At 47.3% G+C, this 22,499-nt stretch overlaps 7 protein-coding genes across 7 annotated transcripts; 3 read left to right on the top strand and 4 right to left on the bottom strand.

Moving 5' to 3' along the window:
* Window positions 1–352: 352 nt before the first annotated feature.
* P168DRAFT_285704 (uncharacterized protein) lies at window positions 353–2,116 on the top strand (the record flags this gene model as incomplete). Its single annotated transcript, XM_024836230.1, has 1 exon — window positions 353–2,116. One exon carries the CDS (start codon window positions 353–355, stop codon window positions 2,114–2,116), a length of 1,764 nt encoding a protein of 587 aa, XP_024688791.1.
* Window positions 2,117–2,148: 32 nt separating this feature from the next.
* P168DRAFT_276660 (AMP deaminase) lies at window positions 2,149–5,977 on the bottom strand. The gene is made up of 4 exons (XM_024835577.1): window positions 4,434–5,977; window positions 3,259–4,379; window positions 2,980–3,113; window positions 2,149–2,931 (listed from the first exon to the last, which is right to left on the bottom strand). The coding sequence occupies exons 1-4, from the start codon at window positions 5,874–5,876 to the stop codon at window positions 2,576–2,578; spliced, it is 3,054 nt and encodes a 1,017-aa protein (XP_024688790.1). The 5' UTR covers window positions 5,877–5,977; the 3' UTR covers window positions 2,149–2,575.
* Window positions 5,978–6,236: 259 nt separating this feature from the next.
* On the top strand, window positions 6,237–9,329 carry P168DRAFT_307807 (putative actin binding protein). Its single transcript, XM_024839140.1, has 5 exons — window positions 6,237–6,340; window positions 6,399–6,902; window positions 7,004–7,191; window positions 7,255–9,081; window positions 9,175–9,329. Exons 2-5 carry the CDS (start codon window positions 6,704–6,706, stop codon window positions 9,250–9,252), a joined length of 2,292 nt encoding a protein of 763 aa, XP_024688789.1. The 5' UTR covers window positions 6,237–6,340; window positions 6,399–6,703; the 3' UTR covers window positions 9,253–9,329.
* Window positions 9,330–10,741: 1,412 nt separating this feature from the next.
* P168DRAFT_330706 (dynamin-related GTPase DNM1) lies at window positions 10,742–13,725 on the top strand. Its single transcript, XM_024841618.1, has 3 exons — window positions 10,742–11,110; window positions 11,176–13,170; window positions 13,231–13,725. The coding sequence occupies exons 1-3, from the start codon at window positions 11,012–11,014 to the stop codon at window positions 13,537–13,539; spliced, it is 2,403 nt and encodes an 800-aa protein (XP_024688788.1). The 5' UTR covers window positions 10,742–11,011; the 3' UTR covers window positions 13,540–13,725.
* On the bottom strand, window positions 13,718–15,790 carry P168DRAFT_313640 (putative UPD-GlcNAc transporter (Mnn2-2)). Its single transcript, XM_024839691.1, has 4 exons — window positions 15,274–15,790; window positions 15,197–15,222; window positions 15,095–15,111; window positions 13,718–15,037 (listed from the first exon to the last, which is right to left on the bottom strand). The coding sequence occupies exons 1-4, from the start codon at window positions 15,586–15,588 to the stop codon at window positions 14,001–14,003; spliced, it is 1,395 nt and encodes a 464-aa protein (XP_024688787.1). The 5' UTR covers window positions 15,589–15,790; the 3' UTR covers window positions 13,718–14,000.
* Window positions 15,791–16,302: 512 nt separating this feature from the next.
* On the bottom strand, window positions 16,303–18,603 carry P168DRAFT_300309 (putative cell cycle checkpoint protein Rad17; the record flags this gene model as incomplete). The annotated part of the gene is made up of 2 exons (XM_024838412.1): window positions 16,303–18,165; window positions 18,250–18,603. The coding sequence occupies 2 exons, from the start codon at window positions 18,601–18,603 to the stop codon at window positions 16,303–16,305; spliced, it is 2,217 nt and encodes a 738-aa protein (XP_024688786.1).
* A 1,049-nt stretch (window positions 18,604–19,652) lies between these two features.
* On the bottom strand, window positions 19,653–21,906 carry P168DRAFT_244531 (ELMO/CED-12 family protein; the record flags this gene model as incomplete). The annotated part of the gene is made up of 3 exons (XM_024833935.1): window positions 19,653–20,110; window positions 20,171–21,545; window positions 21,643–21,906. 3 exons carry the CDS (start codon window positions 21,904–21,906, stop codon window positions 19,653–19,655), a joined length of 2,097 nt encoding a protein of 698 aa, XP_024688785.1.
* Window positions 21,907–22,499: the final 593 nt, after the last annotated feature.

Here is a 22,499-nt window from a genome sequence, read left to right as displayed (position 1 = left end):
CTACCTGTCCACTCAGATTTGTAGGTACAACGTGTTATGTCTAAAGTTAAGGCCGTACATAGGTACCCAAGGTGGCGATATCCTGGATATTTAAGGTAACTGGGCGGATATTATGCATTGACAGTTCGCTTCCATATGATTGGTTCTGGACACTGGGACATCGACCCCTATGTACCCAGAATTGGATCAGAAGTACCCACTGTGTAGTGTGTTCCTCAAATGCCCAAGTCTTGAAAACGACAATCACCTGATTGAAAAGACGCTTGATGTTTCTGAATGTTGTCTATTAGTCGGGGGGTACTTGCTACTATTATGTTGCACACACCCATTTCCTCATCGTGATCTGAATAAGATGCCTGACGCAACCGACACAGTAATATCGAGAACTTCCAGCAAAATCATACCCGAGCTATTGGAGATATCTTCTTGCGGCTCCGTTGACACGCAGTCAAAACCAAATGCACCGAGAATTGAAACATGCCCCAATAACGACAGAAAACCCTTTTTATCGAACAGCCAGGATACAGTATACTCCACGCTGGATTCGAAGACACCCGTACAACATACCGGGAAAAGCCAGTCTAAATCGACATACCCCGCAACAGATAAGCATGAAGAGCAGAGAAATTCGGTCCCAAATGAAGATCAACCTCAAATTGGTTCAAGAGCGCGCACTCTCCATCCGGTGATAATCAATAATCCTATGGAATTTCGCACGAGTGAACCTTCACCTCAGCTCATGGAGTCTGCGAAACAGTCACCTCGCAAGGAGCAGTCGAATGCTTCCCATATCGAGTACTCGCTAAATGCTCAAACAGCCGGGCGCCATTGTGACAGAAAACAGTCATTTTGTGTCTCTGGGTTGCCCGAAACCTCGTCCAGTTGCATTACGGACTCTGGTGACTCGGGATTCCTGGTTCCAACGCCTTCCCACTCCCTCGGGCACCCAGCGCACGACCGAACACGCCATGATTGTCGACAATTCTCGGGTTGTCCCATCTCTCTGGCTGCTTCCTCTGCAGATAGCCATATCAATGGCCAAACTCTGGCGGCCTTCCCCCATGAACAAGTTTACCAAGCTGTAGATGACTTTGCTATCGGCAAAGAAGGGGGGCTGCCTGACAATGATTCGGATTGTCGTTTGGTAAAACCGGCTTGGTCAAGCGAATACAGACATGCATCATCTGCGGATCTCCAGTGGGAAATTGACGACTTACGCCCCCACGAAGAAGAAGCCCAAACAAGAGAACGTGTCATGACCGGAACCAAGGGCTCCCGCCTTGTACCTGCCACTGCTGAGTCTACTGAAGCTGATCGAGCATCAGCTCCAAACATAGACCAACGAAGTTGCGAGACCACGGAAGTAAAACACATCATAATTCCGCCAATGCTAGGAAACGATCTTGTTTTCCCCCGGAGCGTGTCGCCCGAGTCGACATTATATGAAAGTAATAGGCCACCTAGAGGTGGTCACCTGTCCCGAGTAAAATCAAGCAACGACTGTGGACTTTGGTGTATGGACTCTTGTCCCAAGGACAGCAGTGCCGACAAGGGTCTTTGGATGGGGACGTGTAAGGCTGAGCAGCAGAAACACGATCTTCATGACTCTTTTCTACCAGGCTGTTTAAGCCACCACGACGTTGCTAAAGGGTCATGGTCACTGTCGGATGAAGATTCATCAACCAGAGATGAGTCCCGACATCCGGCCAGCGGCCCTGGCGAAGCCGAGGTTGTTGATGATGTGGAACGGGGGCTTAATTGGCACGAAGGCCCCAATTACGAATGTAATGATGAGTTTGTTACTCAGATTTATAATTACTTATCATTAGGATATCCCTGTGTCGCTCGTTATTATGATCATGAGCTCGGTGAAGTTTCCGGGATCTGCTTGGCAGAACTCCGGCAGGATGATCTGAATACGGACGCGAATGGCTATGTCGGGGTGGCTCAAAGTACTCCGGATGATACGGAGCCAGGAACGCGAGCTTGTATACGTTGGATAGCACTACGCCTATATATAAATGAATGGGCTAGGCAACAATCCAGGATGGCTAACAACAGTAACAACCGCGGTACTTGGGGCGTGCAGGAGCGAAGGGAAAGCTTGATGTTATAACATATTTAATAAAGTTAAACCAATAATAGAATAAGATATTCTGCAAAATCATCAGGTAATTATAAAAACCTTGGTGTTAGTCACCATGTATTTGGCATTCAAGCAACTGCTGTGGTTTGTTTGTTCCCGTGGCCTCGAAAAGTAACTTGGAGACTTTTATTCCATGCATGCATGCCCTTGAGATAAACCACTTGGGTGCTGACTTGCTGGCCTTTTTTCCACGATCAAAGATGAAAATTTCAACGCAAAGAGTGCTAATCATATGGGACATCATCCAGTATATGGTTGGTTATCAGAGGCAATTAAATCTCATTGAGTAGGCACTTATATCTGTCCTGTTCACATAGTCCGTAAGAGAGCAATGGCTGGTAAGAAACAATCACCATTCGCTATTGGATGTTTTTCGCCTGCTCTGATTTTGACCCTTGTCAACATTCAGAATTCCACCCTGGTGGAGATTCACGAGACATCACCCGGCATTTCGCCATGGTCAGATATTCCATGCTCTTGATCATTCTCAGCTGAATTCTGCGTTGGAATATTGGTCCTCTGGGCCCTTTCATGGACGATTCCAGGAAAGATCGTTTGTTCCGGAAGATCATCGGGTCTGGCTACAGTTGCACCCACAGAACTAGTACCGCTGATCGAAGGAGCAAATTCTCCAAGCAAAGCACTCGGGGGGAGAGGATTTGAACTAGGACTTATGCCACATTCTCCCGCTTTGCCTTGCACTTTCGGCCCGGTGGAAGGCATCACTTTGGGCTCAGGAGAGTTCGGTGGGTAATCTACCACTTGATTGGCCCCCTTGGACACAGCTGTTGTGGGTTATTGAATGATCTCGCAGAGGAATGTGGGAAACCAACCGTGATTTACATCGGTGCCCTTATGTGAGGTCGGGGATGAAGGTGTAAACTTGACCTCGTTGTCTATACTCTGTTGTTTTGCTGGGGTGGTAATTTCGCCGGACATGCGAGTGTAATACCGGCCGATCCTAAAACTCAATTAGCTGCCGCCTTTTAACCCCGATGGGGAACTTGTATAATTTGGGAAATCCATTGTCTTCTTCCCCCCTGTTTTGGACGCCCATGGTGAGGGTAGTCTTAAATGCCGGTGTATAATGGGTGGGGTGTGAAGATTCTTACAGTTTCAACTCTTGGAGTAGTGTTTCGTGACGGAATTCTTCTCGAATGTCAGGGACATTGCTTTTTGCAACATTATTTCCTGCAACACCTGGAAGGTGACAGTTTGAACCAAGCCACCTCTTTTTCAAAGGAAGTTCAAATCCACTCTGTTCAACAGAATGCTTCGCGAGCTCACACATATCCACAGCACTGAACTTGTAGATCTGGGCAGCAACTGAGTACTCTTCGATCAACGGTTCTTTGGTGAATGCGAATTGCAATGGATCATCAGTGGATAAAGATATGTTCAGGCCCCTCCTGAAGAAGCTTGCACATGGGTTCTTGTCATAAGTTAGGAAGAGCGCATTGTTACTCAATGGTGACATGGCAACTCCAATTTGGTCAAGATAGTAAAGATACTGCAACAAAGGAACCTTCCTGAGAAGGATCCCGTGGCTGATACTATGACAACAGAGAAACCCAACTGCGAGGTGGTCAGGGTCTCCTGCTTCACCGCAATGTGGCCGTAGAACGAACGTATTGAATCCACGTTGCTTGCGCCATATATTGAGGGACGCGATATTTGCGAACATGAAGTAGAGCCAATAGGTGTATGGCGGATTTTGTTTCGTATTCCATTCTTTAGGGATGGGGTACTTCCTGTACAGTCGTCGCTCTGCTTTGCTCTCGTCGTCGACACTGTCAAATCCAACAACGCGTTGCAGGAAAATGTGAAGTTTCGGATGACTCGACGGGTTCTCGGTGACCTCGAATAGTGGCTTGAAAACATTTGTGATTACCTGCTCGTAATTTTCCATCATGCCACTCGACTTATAAACGTCATAAAGCCGAGGCACTTGGATTAACCAACGAACATTAGGCGAGAACAACTTATTATCCACAACCCAGGCGGCAAGTTTGTCCCATTCTTCAATGGACCTGCCGTATATAGAAATGCGCCATTCTACCATTTGATACTTGCTAGACTCTAAGTCTGACATGACTTCCTTGGTAATCTCCGCCAAATAGCGTCCTTTGATATAATTGTCAGTTTTCAGAAATATCTCACGCAGTCGAGATTCTCCGACAGGGTTATATTTGAGGTTAAACTTGTCGAACCGATGGAATGAATCCGTGTGTGCCTGTTATCGGAATTAGCTGGGGCGAAGGCAGTTGGAAAATGTTTGTAGACATACATGCATGTCAAGAGTATCAATACTCAGGTCATAAGCCGTCAGGTTAATACTTTCAAAAACCTCCTTCAGGGTTAGATGTTTCCCATCCCTGAACAACACCACCTCATCTGGAGACTTCTTCATCTTGCTTTTTATGAATCGAAGCAAATGTTTTTGGTTCATGCATGCTGAATGATGAACGTGAGTGTCAACTTTGCGAACATTGTAGAAGTCTCTGTGAGGGACTTTCTTGCTGTCTGCCATCTCCTGGTACTCATTTAGCAAGGTGTGCAGTTGGAACTTGCCCTCCAAATACGAAAGCCGTTTAAATGCAAAGCTTTTTGCGGGACCGTCGGTGGAGATGTCGATTACTGCATCAAGGTCCATGTAGAAATCCCGCAAAGATGGTATTGGGACGACTGGTCGATTGCGGCCAGCAGCATCGTTGTTCTCATACACTTGGTACACACTATTGTGATCTAGCTTGTAAACCCAGCTAGACTCAGTCGGAAGAGGGAAGCACTCTGCCATGTCGAAGTCTTCACCAATGTTTTGTCCCATTTTCCTCTGTTTCTGCTCCGTAGGCTGATAGTCATTCGTTTTCCCGGGTTCTTTACCCCCGTCCCATGCCGGTTCCGGGGGAGGTGGATAGATTTTCCATGCGAGATTATCCTTTGGGTTGTCTTCGGGGCCCTGAAGTGATAACCCGATGTACTTTGATCGTCGATCAAGCAACCCCCACAATTTGCGGCAGATGACGTTCAACTCAGAAGCAACCGGATTTCCATCGGCTGCAACCTGCGCTGCTCCTTGGTGATTGCCTAGTTGGTCAGCTGGAAAATGTGCTTTAGAAGCATCTTCATCCCCACTGCCAGCTTCAGAGTCATCCCCATGACTGTCGAAAGTTTTCAGAGGCGCCTCATGGGAGGAGCCAATACTGCCAGGTTGGATTATTGGTACAGTGACATTTTCGCTAATCAGTGGTTGGCCTGTGATGCTACTTGGTGTAGTGTTGCTAGCTCTTCGGTTTCCGTCGTCTTTGACTTCATTTGCGAATCCTGCATCACTTGGCGTACTAACAATATTTGAAGTAGATTGATGATTTTTGGTTGCATTGCTTGGAGATCGGTCACCTTCAGGCCCTCTCGACATCAGTTGATGATGCCGATAGAAGAGTTTAGCTTCAGTATGGCTCATGGACTTCTCATACGCATAATCGTAGGTTGGTGTTTTCTGCTGCATATCCCTTGGTAGAACGTCCTTAAGGGAATCCGCTTCGGAAGCAGGCTCAGAATCTCTGGGTGTTGCTGGATCTATCATATCATCATCATTGGACATCATCCTTTGCGCGTCCATATCTGTGTAATGGACTCCCGGAGAATACTCATTCTCCGATAGGGTTGGAGGTGCATTGACGATATCGGGTCCGGGTTTGGGCTCTAAATCGGCTTGCGCAAAAGACATCTTATGACCGAGCCCGTATTGCACGTGCAATTCAGTGAGTGGTTATAGAAGTCAATACCCCAGTCCTTTTTACTTCTTCTCTTGTTTTCAATCGAAATCCCAAGTGTTCACCACAGAGTACCCTTGTTCCAGTTCCAACTGACGGTGTCTCAGAGTCGAGATTCGTCACGGGACAAGGAATTCTGCCACCGCCCACTAACTAGTTGATCTCATGCGGGGCTCAATGCGGGACCTTCAGACTTACCAGCGTGTAACATGTAATATTACCTTACTTACCACTGCCACCTAGTTGTTATTTTTTTTATTGTACGTACAGAGTAACAGGCTTATCCTGAGACCCGCTGTGGAAAACAAGTCCCACCTGTACTGAGTACTTACAAGTACTTACTGCTAAGAGGTGGTCAGGTAGCACCCTTTCCCCTAGCGCTGGAGAGTAGGGGATAGGAGCCGCCTCATGCTATTTAGAGGTAAGGAGCACCTATTGTTCCGGATTCCGACACACGGATTGTGACGTACCAGTAACCCAGCTCCTATACAATTGTCCATCTTTCAGAAGTACCAACCTCAGACAGATCTAGTATCTCCTCGAGGAATCTTTTTTCTTAGAAACTTCCACGCAGCAGAGATATTTATCTCATTTGTTCGCCATAAGGTCCGAGTTGTGCTCCATCCGGACACCTGTCTACTTGATTTAAGGAGACGAGCGCCACAAACAGGCTTCCTTACCTCATACCTCCATTTCCCCAAACACAAACTTCCCATTAATCGGCAAGGCTTTTCCAAGTTATTCATAAGAAAAGGAACATTTGGAAATCTGAACCCGGACAATGGCAACCATCAATTTGTCATCCAATGGTCCTTCCATATCGAAGAGCTATCAGAATGTGGTCAACGCGGCCCCTAAAGCTGGAGGCTCCCCTACCCATGGACAATGGGCGGTGTTTTCTGTCTCGACACCTCTCGTAAATGCATTTCAACGAGATGCCGGCAACAAAGAAAGTGTTCTCAAGGTTCAAAGCACAGGAGGTCAGTCCATAAACTCGCATTGTTCCCATCAGTTGTCAATCCCCAAAACGACGCCTACAGAACAGAGTACCAAATGCCGATGCTGACAAATTGTATCAAAGAGGGCGAACTTGCGGATCTTGTGGATGAGTTCTCTGAGGGTAAAGTCCAATTTGCATTTGTGAAGGTCATAGACCCAAATTCTGGGCTACCCAAGAATGTTCTTATCGCATGGTGTGGGGAGGGGGTACCCGAGCGGACGAAGGGGTACTTTACGAGTCACCTTGCTGCTGTATCGAAGTTTTTACATGTGAGATCACCCCTTGCACTTCGATTGGGACCATTTTGCTGATGTCTGTACACTAATCTCCAGGGTTATCACGTTCAAATAACGGCACGCTCCGATGGTGATCTGACCCCCGAGGGTATAATCCAGAAGGTTGGAGATGCATCTGGGGCGAAGTACACATCGGCAACAGATCAGACTCCGGCCCCTGTTGCTCTCCCCACGGCTCCAGCCAAGCCTGTTTTCACTCCTGCACGTACCGGCGGCCTTGAACCGAAATTTGTCGCGACTGTCCCTGAGCGCAAATTACAACGAACCAATGACGACGATGGATGGGGCGCCGATGCCCCCCCGGTCACGAGGAGTCAGCTGGAGAAGGTCCAGCCAGCATACAAACCGACTAAGGTGAACATGCAGGAGCTCAGATCAGAGCGGTCACCGGCGCCGGATGCTAGTGCTCGACCTGTTGAAGATTCCAGTGATGTCGTTAAAGGAGGTTATCAACCTGTTGGGAAGGTCGACATTGCTGCCATCAGGAGACAAGCGCTTGAAGCTGGTGGTTCCAGAGATGATAGACCGGAGCCCGTCAGAGGCTCATACGAACCGGTCGGCAAAGTCGACATTGCTGCTATCCGTTCTAAGGCACAGAAACCAACGCAATCCCCCGGAGTTCCTAATGAGAAGCCTGTGGTCTCGACTGATGCACCCGTTAAATCATCTGGGGTGTCTTCAATCCATGACCATTCGGAACGTCTGACGAGCCTGCCGAAGCCGAAAGTCGCCAAAAAATTTGGATCAAGCCCTCAATTTCCCGGCACGAAGCCACCCCTCCCTAGTGAACCTTCGTCGACCCCAACTTCTTCCACGGCAGCAATCGGCGGTGCAAGTCGTACTTTTGCTAACCAAGGAGGAAAGACACCGGCACAACTATGGGCGGAAAGAAAAGCCAGAGAGCAGGAGTCGCATCCCGGCTCTTCGTCGCCTAACCCCACAGAACCCTCAGTACAGTCTCAGGAGAGTGGCGCAGCGGGGTGGAAGAGCTCATATAGCGGTAAAAGCTGGGCGCCTGTGCAGACCACTGAGGCAGCCAAGTCTACTGGCCCTGCCGATTTCCATCAGGCCGATGATTCTACTTCAGAGGCTCCAGGATCACAAGATCCGACTGCGCCCAACACCGATACACTTCGTGGTCAGGCTACCCACGACGCGACCTTCGAAAAAGCGACCGGCAGTCCAGAAACAGGCCGTACTGCATCTCTCCCTGGCGTTCAGACAGGACCCGTACAGACAGAGGCTGAATACCCGGCAGAAGTGAGGCCTGAATCGCCAGCTCCGCCCAGCCCACCGGCGCGTGAGACTTCTCCGATCCGTATTGCAATCCCCGTCGGACAAGAACGCTCGGATACGCACGCGGAGCAAAGTGCGCCTTCTCACGCCATCGATACTCAAAGCACACCCACTCTGGATGACTCGAAACCTGATCTTCATGAGGCTGAGCAACCGCCTACTAGTGCTTTTGCCGCGGGCCATCCTCAAGAAAGTGGAATCAAGGCTCTGGTTCAATATGACTATGAAAAAGCAGAAGACAATGAGATCGAGCTTCGAGAGGGTGAGTTTGTTACAGATATCGAGATGGTCGACAAGGATTGGTGGCTGGGCACAAACTCCCGCGGCGAGAAAGGCCTGTTTCCGAGTAACTATGTCGAGCCTGTTGACGACAACGAGCACTACGCCCATCCATCGGACGCAGACGTTTCGAAACATGAAGCAACTAGCCCAGCCCCCCCGGCCGAAACACCAGTTCCCACAGCTGAGTCTCCGAGTAAGGAGCATACCGCTATTGCCCTATATGACTACGAAGCAGCGGAAGACAATGAACTCAGTTTCCCAGAAGGAGCTGAGATAACGAATATCGTACGTTGTTACCCTCACATTAACCATTTCCCTCCCACTTTGTTTTCTGTGGCCGATGCCTTCCATATAAATAGCATGTCTGACTCTTTCCAGGAATTCCCGGATAAGGACTGGTGGTTTGGTGAATACAACCACAAGAGGGGCCTTTTCCCCTCGAACTATGTGCAGTAGCAGCATGTTGAGTAGTGTCAAGTTCCTCACAGGTAGTTTTTAGTCATCAATTTGAAAAAGATTTTTGACACATTAGCATTGTGGGTGTGATCTAGAACTGGGGCTCTAGCTGAACAAGGTCATGATTTAGTCTCGTAAGATTAGGAAAATTCTATGCTCTGGTCTTGCTCAGCTTAACTAGTAATATGATTTGATTACAATCAGAAAGTAGTTATAACGGATTAGGACAATTTCTTTGTGGTAACTGCGGAAGTACCAATGAAAAGGGTCAAAATCTCAATGAATTTAAGATTCTTAGAACTATGAAGAAATTGCGAATAGTTGCAAGAAAACACGAAGAGTCAAAAAACAATATGTAGGGAAAAGCTCTGCAGGTCAGCTCATTTGTTGGCCGATTGCATGTCTCACTCTCCACACTGATCGATGATTGCACAGATAATTCAGGTGCAATATATAGTTGCAGTATGTCAGTGCTCATGGCAGCCATACAACGCAGCTGCTTCTCATCCTTTATGATTTTGTCAATCTGTTCCCCTTTTCCGGATGCGTGGAGGATCATCGCTAGCACAGCGTGGGTGTGGAGGATTGCATTTGAAGATGTGGAAAACCGAATCAATCCTCTACCATCTTGATCAGCCGCTGGCAAACGGTTTGATAGTGGTGACTCTTGGAATCTTGAAAATATTTCAAATATCCAGTCTCCTGTTCACATCAACCGTTGAATGCAAGCAAATTGTGTCGACAAGAGTGTTTAAGCAATGGCGAAAACATAGTCCTCGCATTTTTTGGGACGTTTATGTCGTCGGGTTCAAGGCGAGCAATCTGATACAGTCCAGGGAACATGGCATGAATAGTTGCCCACTTCTGAGTAATATTCCTTTCCTCTGTTTTGACAATCACGGTTTGTCGTCATACGTTGGATGAGGCTGCCATAGCTTATGCTGCAAGAATTATCACTCGGCTACAAAAGGTAATTTGACACTTTTGAGCTTCGTAGGTAACAATATCAGTGCGACGCTTTATTACGGAGTAGTATCGTCTGAATCACACCCGAGACTGAACGGAATGATGTGTACTAGCTGGGTTGGTGAGCGTAGTAGTTTGGAATTGAGTTCAGGATTTGATTCTCCCGAGGTGACATCCCAGATGCCGGTCAGTACACGTCTATATCCATCTCTCATGAAGCAGCGTCTGTAATTCTTGAGTCGATGAAGTGGGATCTCTGCGGTGGTTGTGATGAGGGAGGCATAGCAGAGAGGATGTTGATGAGACAAGAGCGAAAACCGGGGAACCGGGGAAACTCTCTGTATCGAAGGTTCCCAGCCTGGAACGGTTGGAGACCGGGAATACACTTAAAGCTCGATGACAAGCGCCAAGGCTTACATCATCACCAACCCCGTACTCACGTGACTGTAGATCGTAACTCGGGTTTCTTCAATCTCTAAACGGAGGAAGCATGTGTTCCATTCTGGCACGTCTGAGCAACATAGCCGAACAAATGAACGATCGAGGGCATACTCTCCACTTCAATATTCACTAAATTTGACAGCGTCGCTTCTGTTGTTGGAATTTCCTGTTACATGTTCGTTACCATCGCGCTTTTCGTCAATCCCTTTTGTCCTCGGCAAGGCAGCGGCCAGTCTAGAAAACTATATTTGCCTTTATAAAGCTAACTTAACCAAAGTAGCCAGAACAACATAAAGGAGTGTGGGAGTGGGACGAAAAAAGAATATAAACAAGCAAGACAACGCAGAAAAATATGGCTGCTCTTAGTGAAGATTTGCTCGTGACCGTCAACAAGTTACAAGACTTAGTCTTCAATACAATTGGGAATGACTCCCTTGATCTCCCGCAGATTGTGAGTTGTTCTTTTGTCTATACGTAATTGAAAGGATACAGTTAGAACTAACTTGACTTTTCTAGGTTGTAGTTGGCTCGCAGTCATCGGGCAAGTCGTCGGTACTTGAGAATATTGTCGGTCGAGACTTCCTTCCACGAGGAAGCGGCATTGTCACAAGGCGACCTTTAATTCTGCAGCTCATAAACGTTCCTAGTGAGCGTGAGGACAAACCCGAAGGACATGATATCCATATCCCGCACACGGCTGCCAGTGTGGCAGGACAGCATGAATGGGCAGAATTCCACCATCTCCCTGGCCGGAAATTCGAAGATTTTGCTCAAGTAAAGCAGGAGATCGAAGCTGAAACGGCAAGAATAGCCGGAAGCAACAAGGGCATCAACAGACAGCCTATAAACCTCAAGATATTTTCGCCTCATGTGTTGAACCTCACGATGGTTGACCTCCCTGGTCTAACTAAAGTTCCGATCGGAGATCAACCGTCAGATATAGAAAAGCAAACGCGCGCTCTGATTCTAGAGTATATCGCAAAACCCAACAGCATTATCCTTGCGGTCTCTCCGGCGAACGTCGATCTTGTGAACTCAGAAGCGCTGAAACTCGCTCGACAAGTGGATGCCATGGGGCGAAGGACAATCGGTGTCCTGACGAAGTTGGACCTCATGGATCACGGCACGAATGCGATGGACATCCTGTCTGGGCGTGTTTATCCATTGAAGCTGGGATTTATCGGGGTTGTCAACCGCTCCCAGCAAGACATCCAGTCTGGAAAGTCGTTGTCGGATGCCCTGCAAGCAGAAGTTGACTTCTTCCGACACCATCCTGCTTATCGAAACATGGCGACTCGCTGTGGAACCCACTTTCTGGCAAAGACCCTGAATTCCACTTTAATGTCCCACATTCGAGATCGCCTGCCGGACATCAAAGCGCGTCTTAATACCCTCATGGGCCAAACACAACAAGAACTGGCCAGCTACGGTAATAAGCAATTCAGTGGGAAGGAGCACCGCGGGTCCCTCATATTGCAGCTGATGACGCGTTTCGCTTCTTCTTTCATATCTTCGATTGACGGAACCTCATCCGAGATTTCTACGAAAGAATTATGTGGAGGGGCCAGAATCTACTACATCTTCAATTCAGTCTTCGGCAACTCCTTGGAAACAATTGACCCGACTTTCAATCTCTCCGTGGGCGATATCAGAACTGCTATCCGAAACTCGACCGGGCCCCGTCCAAGTTTATTCGTTCCAGAGCTGGCTTTCGATTTACTCGTGAAACCCCAGATCAAGATGTTGGAGTCTCCTAGTCAGAGATGCGTTGAACTTGTGTATGAAGAGCTCATCAAAATATGCCATACCTGTGGATCTCAAGAACTTTTGCGTTTCCCTCGTCTTCAAGGGAAACTCATCGAAGTGGTGTCAGACCTTCTCCGTGAGCGTTTGGGCCCTTGCTCAACATACGTCGAGTCATTGATCTCAATTCAAAGAGCATATATAAATACTAACCACCCTAATTTCCTTGGGGCAGCAGCAGCGATGTCTTCTATCATTCAGAACAAGCAGGACCAGGAAAGGAAGGCTGCGCTTGCAGAGGACAGGAAAAAGCGCGAGAAAAGACGCCTTAAAGAAATCGGCGGTGTCAATGGCAATCAAGCAGGTTCCCCTGAGGACGAGGGTGAATATCAACAGTCCGAACAAAAGGCGCAAAATATACCTTTCCGAGGACAGTCCGCAAAGGGAGCCCGGAGTATGTCCCCCCACATTGGTAAGGGGCAAGAAAGTGGAATTACAGCAACGTTGAACGGTCCCCACTCCGTCGGGCAGTCTGCATTCGGGGCTACCAATACCACTCGCGATTCGTTCCTCAATTATTTCTTTGGCAAGGATGGTGTGCAGACCTCTGGACCGCCTCCCCAGCCTCCAAGCCAAGCCCGGCAGCTTAATCACCCCAGTGATCCCACAGTCAGTCAAAGCATCCGACGGGGTGATATTCGCTCCCCCGTGCTGTCGCCGGAGGAGTTCATCAACCCACCAGACTATGGGAACGACCTTACCTCCCTTGTAAGTCAACACCCTTTCGACTTATTATTAGAAGTGAACTGGGCTAATTTCAACCCAAAGGAGAACCCAGAGCCGGCTGTATCCGATCGTGAAATGCTGGAGACAGAGCTTATCCGGCGGTTGATATCTTCCTATTTCGATATAGTCAGGGAGACTATCGCCGATCAAGTTCCCAAGGCCATCATGCACCTTCTTGTCAACCACAGTAAGGATGTTGTACAGAACCGTCTTGTAAGTGAGCTTTATAAGGAAGATCTCTTCGCCGAACTGCTGTACGAAGATGATGGCATCAAGGCAGAAAGGGAGAAGTGTGAGAGACTCCTAGAAACTTACAAGGAGGCGGCGAAGATTGTCGGCGAAGTCTTGTAAGATATGATGCTCTTGCTGTGTTCATTTGCTACAGGGCGGTTGGACGCTCCGGTTAACACAAGGAGTTCGAAAATGTGTTCTTGTTCCTGTACATTAAAGTATAGATCTTGAACTTGGAAGAAGAGGGATATGTTTGTACTTATATTTCCTTTCAGAATTATCTTAATTCCATTTTTATGTCTCAGCAGCAAAACCATCCTGTATATATCAGACTAAGAAATCCACGATGCTAAACTCATGCCGATCCAACGGCCAATGGACTTTTGATTCCCCAGGTTGCCACTATTCATAGAGTGAAGTATGCCTATATGAATGGGGATATTTACAACGTGTCTGATGCTTTACTCTATATCCAACCAAACATAATATAGCATACAATGTTCAAGTGAGCACCGATGGAAAAAAAAAACCCCCACTGACAATAATGAAAACGCCATCTGTGGAACGCAGTGTTATAACGCTCATTCTTTCTTGAGAGCTTTCCTTGGTCGTGTACCCGCAAGGCCATATAACGCACCACCCACGAAAACAAAAATTGCCCCAATCGACACCCCAGACGTAAGATCATTGCCAAACAGATAGATGGATAATAGAAGAGACACAAGTTTTCGGATGTTCAGGACTATTGTCACTGTCAAGGAGGACGATTTGGCAGAGAGCAGATGCACTCCACGGATACACAGGTATTGGGTCAGTGCATTGAGGATCAGGAAGACCACTTGCGCAGGGGTAGAGACCAGAATTGACTGGATGCTGTCATTGTTTCGGAGCACTTCGAAGAGGCGCAACGCGGCATGGTTGAGATATGAGAGGACCGGCTGTGCACACGTTTTCGTGGTGGCGTCGGAAAACAGGCCATCGGAGAGCCCGAGTTCTGCATTTCGAGAAAGCAATGGCGGGGATAGAAAGAGCGAGTTCCATTCAGAGGAAAGATTCGAGTAGGCGCCTAGGAAAAGCGGCAAAGAAAGCGTATGGGAGTAGAACAGAGCTTCTTTCCAATGCTCTCTGCCGTAAGTCGCATACAGCTTATCAGCGTATATTCCCTGGAACGAAGAAAGCACCATTGCCAAAACAAGAATGCTAAATCCAGTGACAGCTCTGGCAAAAGAAGAGTCATCTTTCTGATCGGTATTGGTAATTTGACCCTTGGACTGGGCATCGGCCAATGCAGCCATAGCTACACCCAGTGTGAGCATTGCCACGCCCACAATTTGGCCTTGGGAGTACTTCCTGGAGCTGAAGAGACGTCCGACAATCATAGAAGCTACTGGACCACCGGATCTTAAGATGATGTGGAGTGGGACAGAAATCTTATAGGCAAAAGCCCAATTATTCAGCATGTTAATGGTCACAAAGAACGCGGTATACGCAAACCACGAGCTTAATGGGATGATGTTCTTTTTGAAAAACAATGCCCGGGGTCCTGCTGAAAAAGATAAAAAGCTTGGAAATGTAAACAGCGCAGTCAGTAAGAACTGCGCAAATGTTATTAGAGGGCCTGTGATATTATGAAGTTAGCAAGAATAGAAGGCGTCTATGGAGGATCAGATCTAACCTGCGCGTGGCCGATCCCTAGTTTAAAAGAGTCAGTAAGTTCCTTGAATACAATAGCCCCAGCCTTTCATCTGGCATTATCGGATATTGCAACTTGACTCACTTGATAATAGTCTCTAGTGTAAAAACCTATTTCACCCGTCAGTACAGAGTCATGCTTAAGTGAGAAAATACACTCACATTAGCACAGCAACCACCAAATATTAATGAGACCATGATAATCACAGTTTTCCAACTGGAGAGAATAGTTTGTATCACTGCATTTGTAATTTCAGATGATGTTGTTTTATGTAGCTCTGTGTCTCCATGACCATGCTCATTTCCAGGCTGTTCAGAGCACGGTTTTTGTGCCTTCTCCGTTGGTTCTTCACATGGGCGCACATCATTATAAGCACGGCGATCATCAGACTTTGATCCGCGGTTTCTGGGGTTTGAAGGACCAATATCAATTCCACCAGACATTTTCTGTGTACCTGAAGAGGTCACAGATGACATCACGTATCTTGGGACCGTCGACTCTGCTAGAAGAAACCCAGCTGGACAATCAACCCAGTGCGGGTATCAGAGACAATATAACAAAGTAACGACAGTGAAATATTCAATATATGAATGAACGCGATGGCCAGAATAATTACTCGGCGGAGTGAGTTCACTGGCGCCAACCTGCAAGGGCCATGTGGTTTGTTTTGGTTTGGCTGGCCCGATTTAGCTTGATTAGTGTACTGATCAATCGCTCGTTATCAATCACTCGAAATCTGACCTGGGCTTACAAAGCTTCAGATCTGTCAATTGAATCACAATCCAATATACCAAATACCATACAAAATGTAAGTGGTCTGAGAGACTATGTATCTCAAGCACTAGATGCAATAAACTCATATGAGATGGTATGAGAAATAGCATAAATACATCAACTCTTCGGATATCTGGAAGATATATATATGCACGGAGTAGTTTGTATACCTTTCAATTACGAGGTGTTTCTACCATGAGGGATTTCTTTAGAACCTTGTTGAGATTATACATGTATTGTGATATAAATGTCAAATGCGCAAAGAATATCCAATACACCAACGCAACCCTTATGCAACTAATGAATTGCTTCACTCTGTGAAAACCATCTAAACTCCGAAGTGGGACGGACCATGGGAAATCCGGATAATACACCGTCAACACCATGAAGGGCCGACCAGGGCGCGCAAGAGGCAATCAATCATCCACAATATCATCATCACTCAAGATGAGGTTATCATCCTCAAGCGTCTCAGGTTTGGAATTCCCACGATTATTTTGGTGGTTAGAATATGCTGCTTTTGGAGGCCGCGAGACGCCGTAGCTGAGTGATTCTTCCGGCGGAGCATTGCTATCGCTGTGAGAGACCCCAGATAAAGCATGCCCCTGGGGTTCCCTTTCGCTAAAACTGGTTAATTCCTTCAGACCTCTCTGTTCTGTCTTGTCGACACAAATCTTAGCCATATATGGCAGCTGGTCGAGCAACAATTCGTTACGAGCGATCATGGTGGTAGCAAAATCCTGCATATCACCGCGGTTGCATACCGCGGATTCCCGGTCCGTTTGAGCCTTATCCGACGCAGATCTGTTCCTGAGACCAGGGCTTCGAGTTGGTTCAACGGATCTGTTGAGTAGTTTGTTTGCCCACATATCTACGAAGCTTTGAGTTTCCTCGGCAGAACGCGCACACCGCAATGCAGGCGAGAAAAACATCCTATGAGGATCTCTTTTCACTGTACCAACCCTAGTTGATAACTGCCTTTTGACTGGGTAAGGTAGGGCGAACAGTATACCCCGTGCGGCAACCTGGTAGCTAATCTCATTCTGTCGTAGAGCATCGACCCCCACGTTTGCATTCGTGCCAGCGAAATTAGAAACGTGAGGTTTCCGAGAGCCCCTACGACCGACCGACAACAGATCGCTGTCCGACAACGCCTCCATGCACCCGTCAAGGTAGTCCGTGAAAGACGGACCGTTGCAAGATAAAACGTAATTTTCATGCAGGGTACTGATAAATGTTTGGGCATCTGTCCCTGCCTCGTCTATAAGATCGTTGACAGATACCTGGGAGATCTTTGGCCTTTCGTGATGAAGCATGTAGGCCGGGGGGGTGGGCGGTTTGGGACTGTCTGTAAGGCTCGGATCTTCCCGTTTGTTATACACAACTTTCCCGACTGCGTGGAAGATGCCTAAACTTGTTTCTCTCTGAGAAATTAGTGCTAAAATGTCCCTTTCTGAAGAGGTTAGAGATACGTCTTTTGGAATTCGCGTTTTCTTCTTAGTCGCAGGCCTTGTCCAATGCACCCCATTGCTGCATCTGAGGCATAGAAACTCTAGAGAGGCAATCGCACTCCGAATATCCCCCGTTTTAGAGATATCCTGAAGGACAGCGGGTCCCGGCGTTTTCTCCCGTTTGGAAAAGCGGGCGTCTTTTTCGAGAACCAACTGCAAAGCCTTGTTCATGAATGTTGGTGCAACCTTGTTGAAATCAAGGAGAGTTGTACTAGGATGGTTAAGAATTTGTGGTCCAAGTAATCGATGGGCGGTTAAGCTTTCTGCGGTTGAATATCCGGAGTTGAGGTCGTTTTCGGAAACGATGATGATTATAGGAGGAAGAGCCGGTGTGTTGTTTATACCAAAAGAACCATGTCTTGGGACTAGTGATACCGGCATGGCAAGGTATTGTTGCAGAGCCCGCCTGAAAGCAGTCAGACTGGAAACTTCTCGAAAGAATGTTGTAGGAAATTCTTCAATGAGAATTACACGTTGTGTATCCCGCTTTCTGACAGGATTTGTAGGCGTTAAAGAATCGTGTCGGGAGTTAGAGTCACTTTGGCGCCAAATCGAAGGCCTAGCTCCATCCAAATCGAGTTCTTGGTACTGATTACCTCGTTGGAGGAATTCATCAAACTGAGTAGCAAAAGATACATATCCCTTTTTGGAAAACTCGGAAGCTGGGGGGTTCTTCCACTCGACGACCTCGAATTCCAACTTATCGGACAACAAAGACACAGTGGTTGTTTTGCCGCTTCCTGCTGGGCCTCGAAGAACAAGGAGTCTCTATATTAGATATTAGCAAAGCAGAGTAGAATGGAGGAAACGCCAGAACACGATGAGGCGAGCTAGGAGTAACATAAAACATACATTGTTGTTATTTCCAGCGAAAGCGCTATATAGCCAATTTTGTACAGTGGATACCTTCTTACTATGAACTGCCAATTCATCTAGGCTGAGAGGTGGATACTGCTGCGCCCATGGCAGTTGCTCACTTTCCAAAGAACTCGTGCTTGTATCTTGATTCTGAGAAATAGAGTCCGGCGTGATAATGAATCTTTTTGTTGAATTGGGAGGATTTTTGTGTTTTTGTTTGGAAGAGGCTGGCCGATGTGGAACTTGAGACCTTGTTTGAACCTCCGAAGGCTTTTGAATCGTGACAGGGTCATCCAAGAAATGTTGCGTAAATAGTTCGTCAAAGGAGTCGTAATCATCTTCAATCATGTCATTTTCATCACCACCCCTCTCTGGGTCTATACTCAGATTGCATGGTGTTTCGACTTTCTGCGGCGAATGTTGCCGCTTGGAATATGCGGGCTCGGAAGACGTGCGGAAGGAGGTACAAATTGACGAATCGCTTGATGGAGGACATGGTTTTGTTGAAACCCGTTCGCATTCGGGTTGAGGGTTTTCTTCTCGCCGACTTCTCTTTCCTTTGCCTTGATTGTTCGTGTCTTGTCCATTTGGGAAGCGTAAACGTTCTTGATCAACCCGTTCTCCAGAGTCAGCGTCCACCGCTTTGACGCTTGATTTCCGTTGCCTTTTCGGGGGACGAATTGTCATCTTGGCGGTCCTTCGGTAAGATTGAGAGAATTCATTGCATGAGGACAGAAGCCATTGTAAATTGAGCTTCAAGATGGAAGTCACCTGCAGTTGGTACATCAATTCGATGGTGGTGAGGTTCGTACTAATATGTATTAGTAATATTCGAGAACTTCAATCCGAGGTATTTACGGAGTACTACTACACCATAGTACGGACTGAAAGATTGTGTATAGTAGGTATGGTATCTTTTACACATGTATATACCTTCTCTAGTTCATACTTCGCTTACAATGATATGAATTTTACCTACAGTGTATTGAACTTGTCCTCTTGGGAGGCTTCTATATAAATGTCCTTGTCAATCTGTATTCTATAGTTGATGCTAGAATCCCTCGAACCAGTTTCATTGCTAGCAGATCAGTTCTCATAGACAAGAGTATGCCTATGTAGCATGTATGAAATTATGAGCATATGTTGATACCCGTGCACGTCTAATATGTTTATTTTAAATACACAGAGAATGCAAGTCAAGATATATGAAGAAGTAGCCAAATGGCTGTATTGCAGTTGTTCGACAGACTCTCACGAGGGCTTTTGGTAAGCGCTTGGGATTATTCGAAGGCACCGCCCCACAGGCGGACAGAAAATAAATATAAGTGTTAATCAAGAAAGTGAAGAAGATTAAGCATAAGTTGAGTAAACCATAGCGCGCAAAAAGAATCACACCCCTACGCACCGCCAAAGACATCATAGTAATAATCCTCGTTGAGGCCATCCCGAGAGGGTACGCTGGGTGCATCGCTTGCAAATATTGCGTCGTCGTATCGAACGTTCAATAAGCGGATTTTGAGACCGTAATTTCCGACCAAGTCGATCATGTCATTCGTTTCTGAGGTGATGGGCTGCTGATTTAGCAACATGAGCAAGCCGTCGAGCCACTCGGAGGCGACGCTAGGAGTCTCTGGGCAAAGGCTCAGAAGGACACCCTCTCCCTGGGTCGTCTTGCTATTCGTGCGAGTATGGCCGCCGCCTTTTGAAGGTTCGTTGGTAGAGGAGGTAGACTGAAAGCCATGGATTGTGATTTTAGTGGAAGACACAGGGCAAGATACACTCTTGGCAGTTGACGAAGAGTCATCCGGCGATGATGAGACATTGGAGACTACCGAGGAAACATTTGACAACTCAACTAGAGAAATAATTAGCTCTAAGAGTAGGCCAAAAAGGGACGGGGTAGGATTATACTCACGTTTTTCTGGTAAAGCATCAAGTTCCGGACTTCTCTTGTCTATTGCGTCGAAATCTCCGAAGTGTAGAACTCTTCGATTATGTGAAAGTTGGACGAATTTCCAACCGGGATCCCGAGATGAGGTCAACTCTGACTTCAGTGGGCCATCATTGCGGAACCAAGCGCCTTGTAATAAGCAGCGAACCCTCTGTTCCTTGATGAAATGGAGCGCCTCGTGATGCAACTCATCGCGCACTTGCCGTAGATGTTGACCCCAGACATCCTCATATGTGAGCTCTAGTAATTCCATCTGGAGCTCGCGAAGTCGGCTGTATTCGAAGTTGGCTAATTCTTCCTCCACGTCTTGAACGTCTTTCGTTCGCGGTGCACCTCCAACCACAGACTCCACAAGAATGCGAACTAGTTCAACAATCTTCTCGTAATCTTCCAACTCCGCCCCGGTAGCTTTCCACAAGCGGAAAAAGGCATAGAGTCCCGCAACGTGTAGCCGGGTCCAGTGCAATAATAGAGGTTTGAACACCTTGTCTAAACCGGACCTAGACTCTAGGATCAAATAACTCTTCGCATCTTCCATTTCAGACTTGTCGACTTCAAAATGTTCGTATAAGATCGATGTGACGGATAAGGAGGCGCGGGCGATGGGACAACGCTGTTGCATTGGCTTGGTTGACTGCTCTAAGAGAATCCTTTGATATTCATCTTGATGGCTTCTGGCGTAGTCCGCCAGGTCCATCATCCCTAGGAAACCCATGTCTTCGAACTGTGCCACTGGACTCTCGGTCGCGAATCCAAGTCGCCTCCATTTGTCGGAATTGTGTTTCTTTGACCGCCGCACCTCGCTGGGGCTACCGGCGGATGTTTTCCCAGAGTTTCTTTCTTGTTGGCTTGCGAGATGTATCCCTTTTAACGCCCTCCTATGCTCTGGTTTTTCTAGATCCAGACGAATCTCTCGCCACTTTCTCAGAAGAACTTTTGTAAGTGATTGGAACTCGATGAGGGGATGCGCGTGGTCCTGCAGCGCGGTTCCTTGCATGAGACAATAGACAGCTCGAATCACACCCAAATCCTGTAATTTCTGAATGAATCTGGGCCATTCTGATTCCGAATCGTTTGTGATCGAGTCGCGCATAAGGGAATTGATCAACTGAAGCGCATTGGCACAGAGCGCATGATCCGCAGAGGAGAGTCGGCTGACAAGCATCTCCAGGAATTGTGGGTATATGGCTATCGCGGGTTTCAAGGCTCGAAACCCAAAGATTCCCTTTTCCGGCGCATTGCTACCGTTGGTATAAGGGTGGGATACGACAGAGACTAGGATGGACATTGCGCCGCGCAGGATATTCACCAATGGGTGGGTTACTATAAGCTCGACAATCTAAAGAGAGCGGCGAATATATTCGTAAGTAGCTGGTTATAGAAGGGGGCTGATAAAGACCGGGTTTGGAAAGTCGCGCATTGATCTGAATACATACCCTTTCAACCACTTCTTGGTCTACAAATTCCCAACCCTTATCGACTTCGAGCAACCTGGCGAAACTTGTTAGACTATATGCTAGAGTATTACCACTGGCATGCAAGGTCAGATAACGGAGTCTGGTCAATCCCCCTTCCGCGATGAAGATATCCGCAAATGAAGGATCCCCGATGCTGCTTTGCAGTTTGAAAACTGCCATTTTTCGTACTGCATCTTCATCGCTCCCGAGTCTTTCGACTAGCTCCGAGATGTTGTTCTCCATTGCCAATTGAATGTCTTCCCGCTTGGCCGCGGGTTTCAGGAGATAAGAGTAATCCCAGGAAGTCCGAGAGCTTCGCGCGGAAAGTAGTGTATTATCAGGTGGTGTACGGACTACGGAGAAGCGCATCTCCATCTCCTCACGGGGGGCAATGGATCCACAGTAAGGGACATATAGCCCGGTTGCCAAGAAGTCACTAATCGTATAGTATGCTCAGACTCCGTGGAAGATCTCGTCAATGGTACGGAGTACACCATACCTCCACTCCGTACTATGGTCCGTATTTAGATAGCTTGAGTATTTCACGTAATGTACCACAGTAGACCCTGGGCCTGCAGTGTCCGTGGCCTGTATTGTTCCGGATAGCGGTTGGCGCTATTGATCAAAGATCAAGACATGGGAGAAGGTCCATACTTACTAGGTTAGTACACTAGCTTGGAAGTTACTATCGGAGGTCAATGATAGTATGCTCGACTTGAGCCAACTTGAGGGTGTTCATGGAATGCATTAATGTTACGTCAGCCTGGGCGAAGGGATTAAATCAGTTTATGTATAATACTATGACAATAAACAAACAGATCATCTTTGGTGAACAA

Source organism: Aspergillus campestris, assembly GCF_002847485.1.
Source record: "Aspergillus campestris IBT 28561 chromosome Unknown P168scaffold_16, whole genome shotgun sequence".
Lineage (NCBI taxonomy): Eukaryota > Fungi > Ascomycota > Eurotiomycetes > Eurotiales > Aspergillaceae > Aspergillus > Aspergillus campestris.
This window is presented reverse-complemented; position numbering and strand designations above follow the sequence as displayed.

What these genes read in the sequence shown, in the direction of transcription:
- P168DRAFT_276660 (XM_024835577.1), bottom strand. Translation starts at nt 5,876, where the DNA reads ATGTCTTTTGCGCAAGCCGATTTAGAGCCCAAACCCGGACCCGATATC. An exon ending in CTACTCCAAGAGTTGAAACT is followed by an intron (nt 3,114 to 3,258) that starts GTAAGAATCTTC and finishes CAGCTAATTGAG; the next exon opens with TTTTAGGATCGGCCGGTATT. An exon ending in GGGCACCGATGTAAATCACG is followed by an intron (nt 2,932 to 2,979) that starts GTTGGTTTCCCA and finishes AACCCACAACAG; the next exon opens with CTGTGTCCAAGGGGGCCAAT.
- P168DRAFT_307807 (XM_024839140.1), top strand. Translation starts at nt 6,704, where the DNA reads ATGGCAACCATCAATTTGTCATCCAATGGTCCTTCCATATCGAAGAGC. An exon ending in CAAGGTTCAAAGCACAGGAG is followed by an intron (nt 6,903 to 7,003) that starts GTCAGTCCATAA and finishes ATTGTATCAAAG; the next exon opens with AGGGCGAACTTGCGGATCTT. An exon ending in GAGCTGAGATAACGAATATC is followed by an intron (nt 9,082 to 9,174) that starts GTACGTTGTTAC and finishes GACTCTTTCCAG; the next exon opens with GAATTCCCGGATAAGGACTG.
- P168DRAFT_330706 (XM_024841618.1), top strand. Translation starts at nt 11,012, where the DNA reads ATGGCTGCTCTTAGTGAAGATTTGCTCGTGACCGTCAACAAGTTACAA. An exon ending in CCCTTGATCTCCCGCAGATT is followed by an intron (nt 11,111 to 11,175) that starts GTGAGTTGTTCT and finishes TGACTTTTCTAG; the next exon opens with GTTGTAGTTGGCTCGCAGTC. An exon ending in GGAACGACCTTACCTCCCTT is followed by an intron (nt 13,171 to 13,230) that starts GTAAGTCAACAC and finishes TTCAACCCAAAG; the next exon opens with GAGAACCCAGAGCCGGCTGT.
- P168DRAFT_313640 (XM_024839691.1), bottom strand. Translation starts at nt 15,588, where the DNA reads ATGTCATCTGTGACCTCTTCAGGTACACAGAAAATGTCTGGTGGAATT. An exon ending in TTGGTGGTTGCTGTGCTAAT is followed by an intron (nt 15,223 to 15,273) that starts GTGAGTGTATTT and finishes CGGGTGAAATAG; the next exon opens with GTTTTTACACTAGAGACTAT.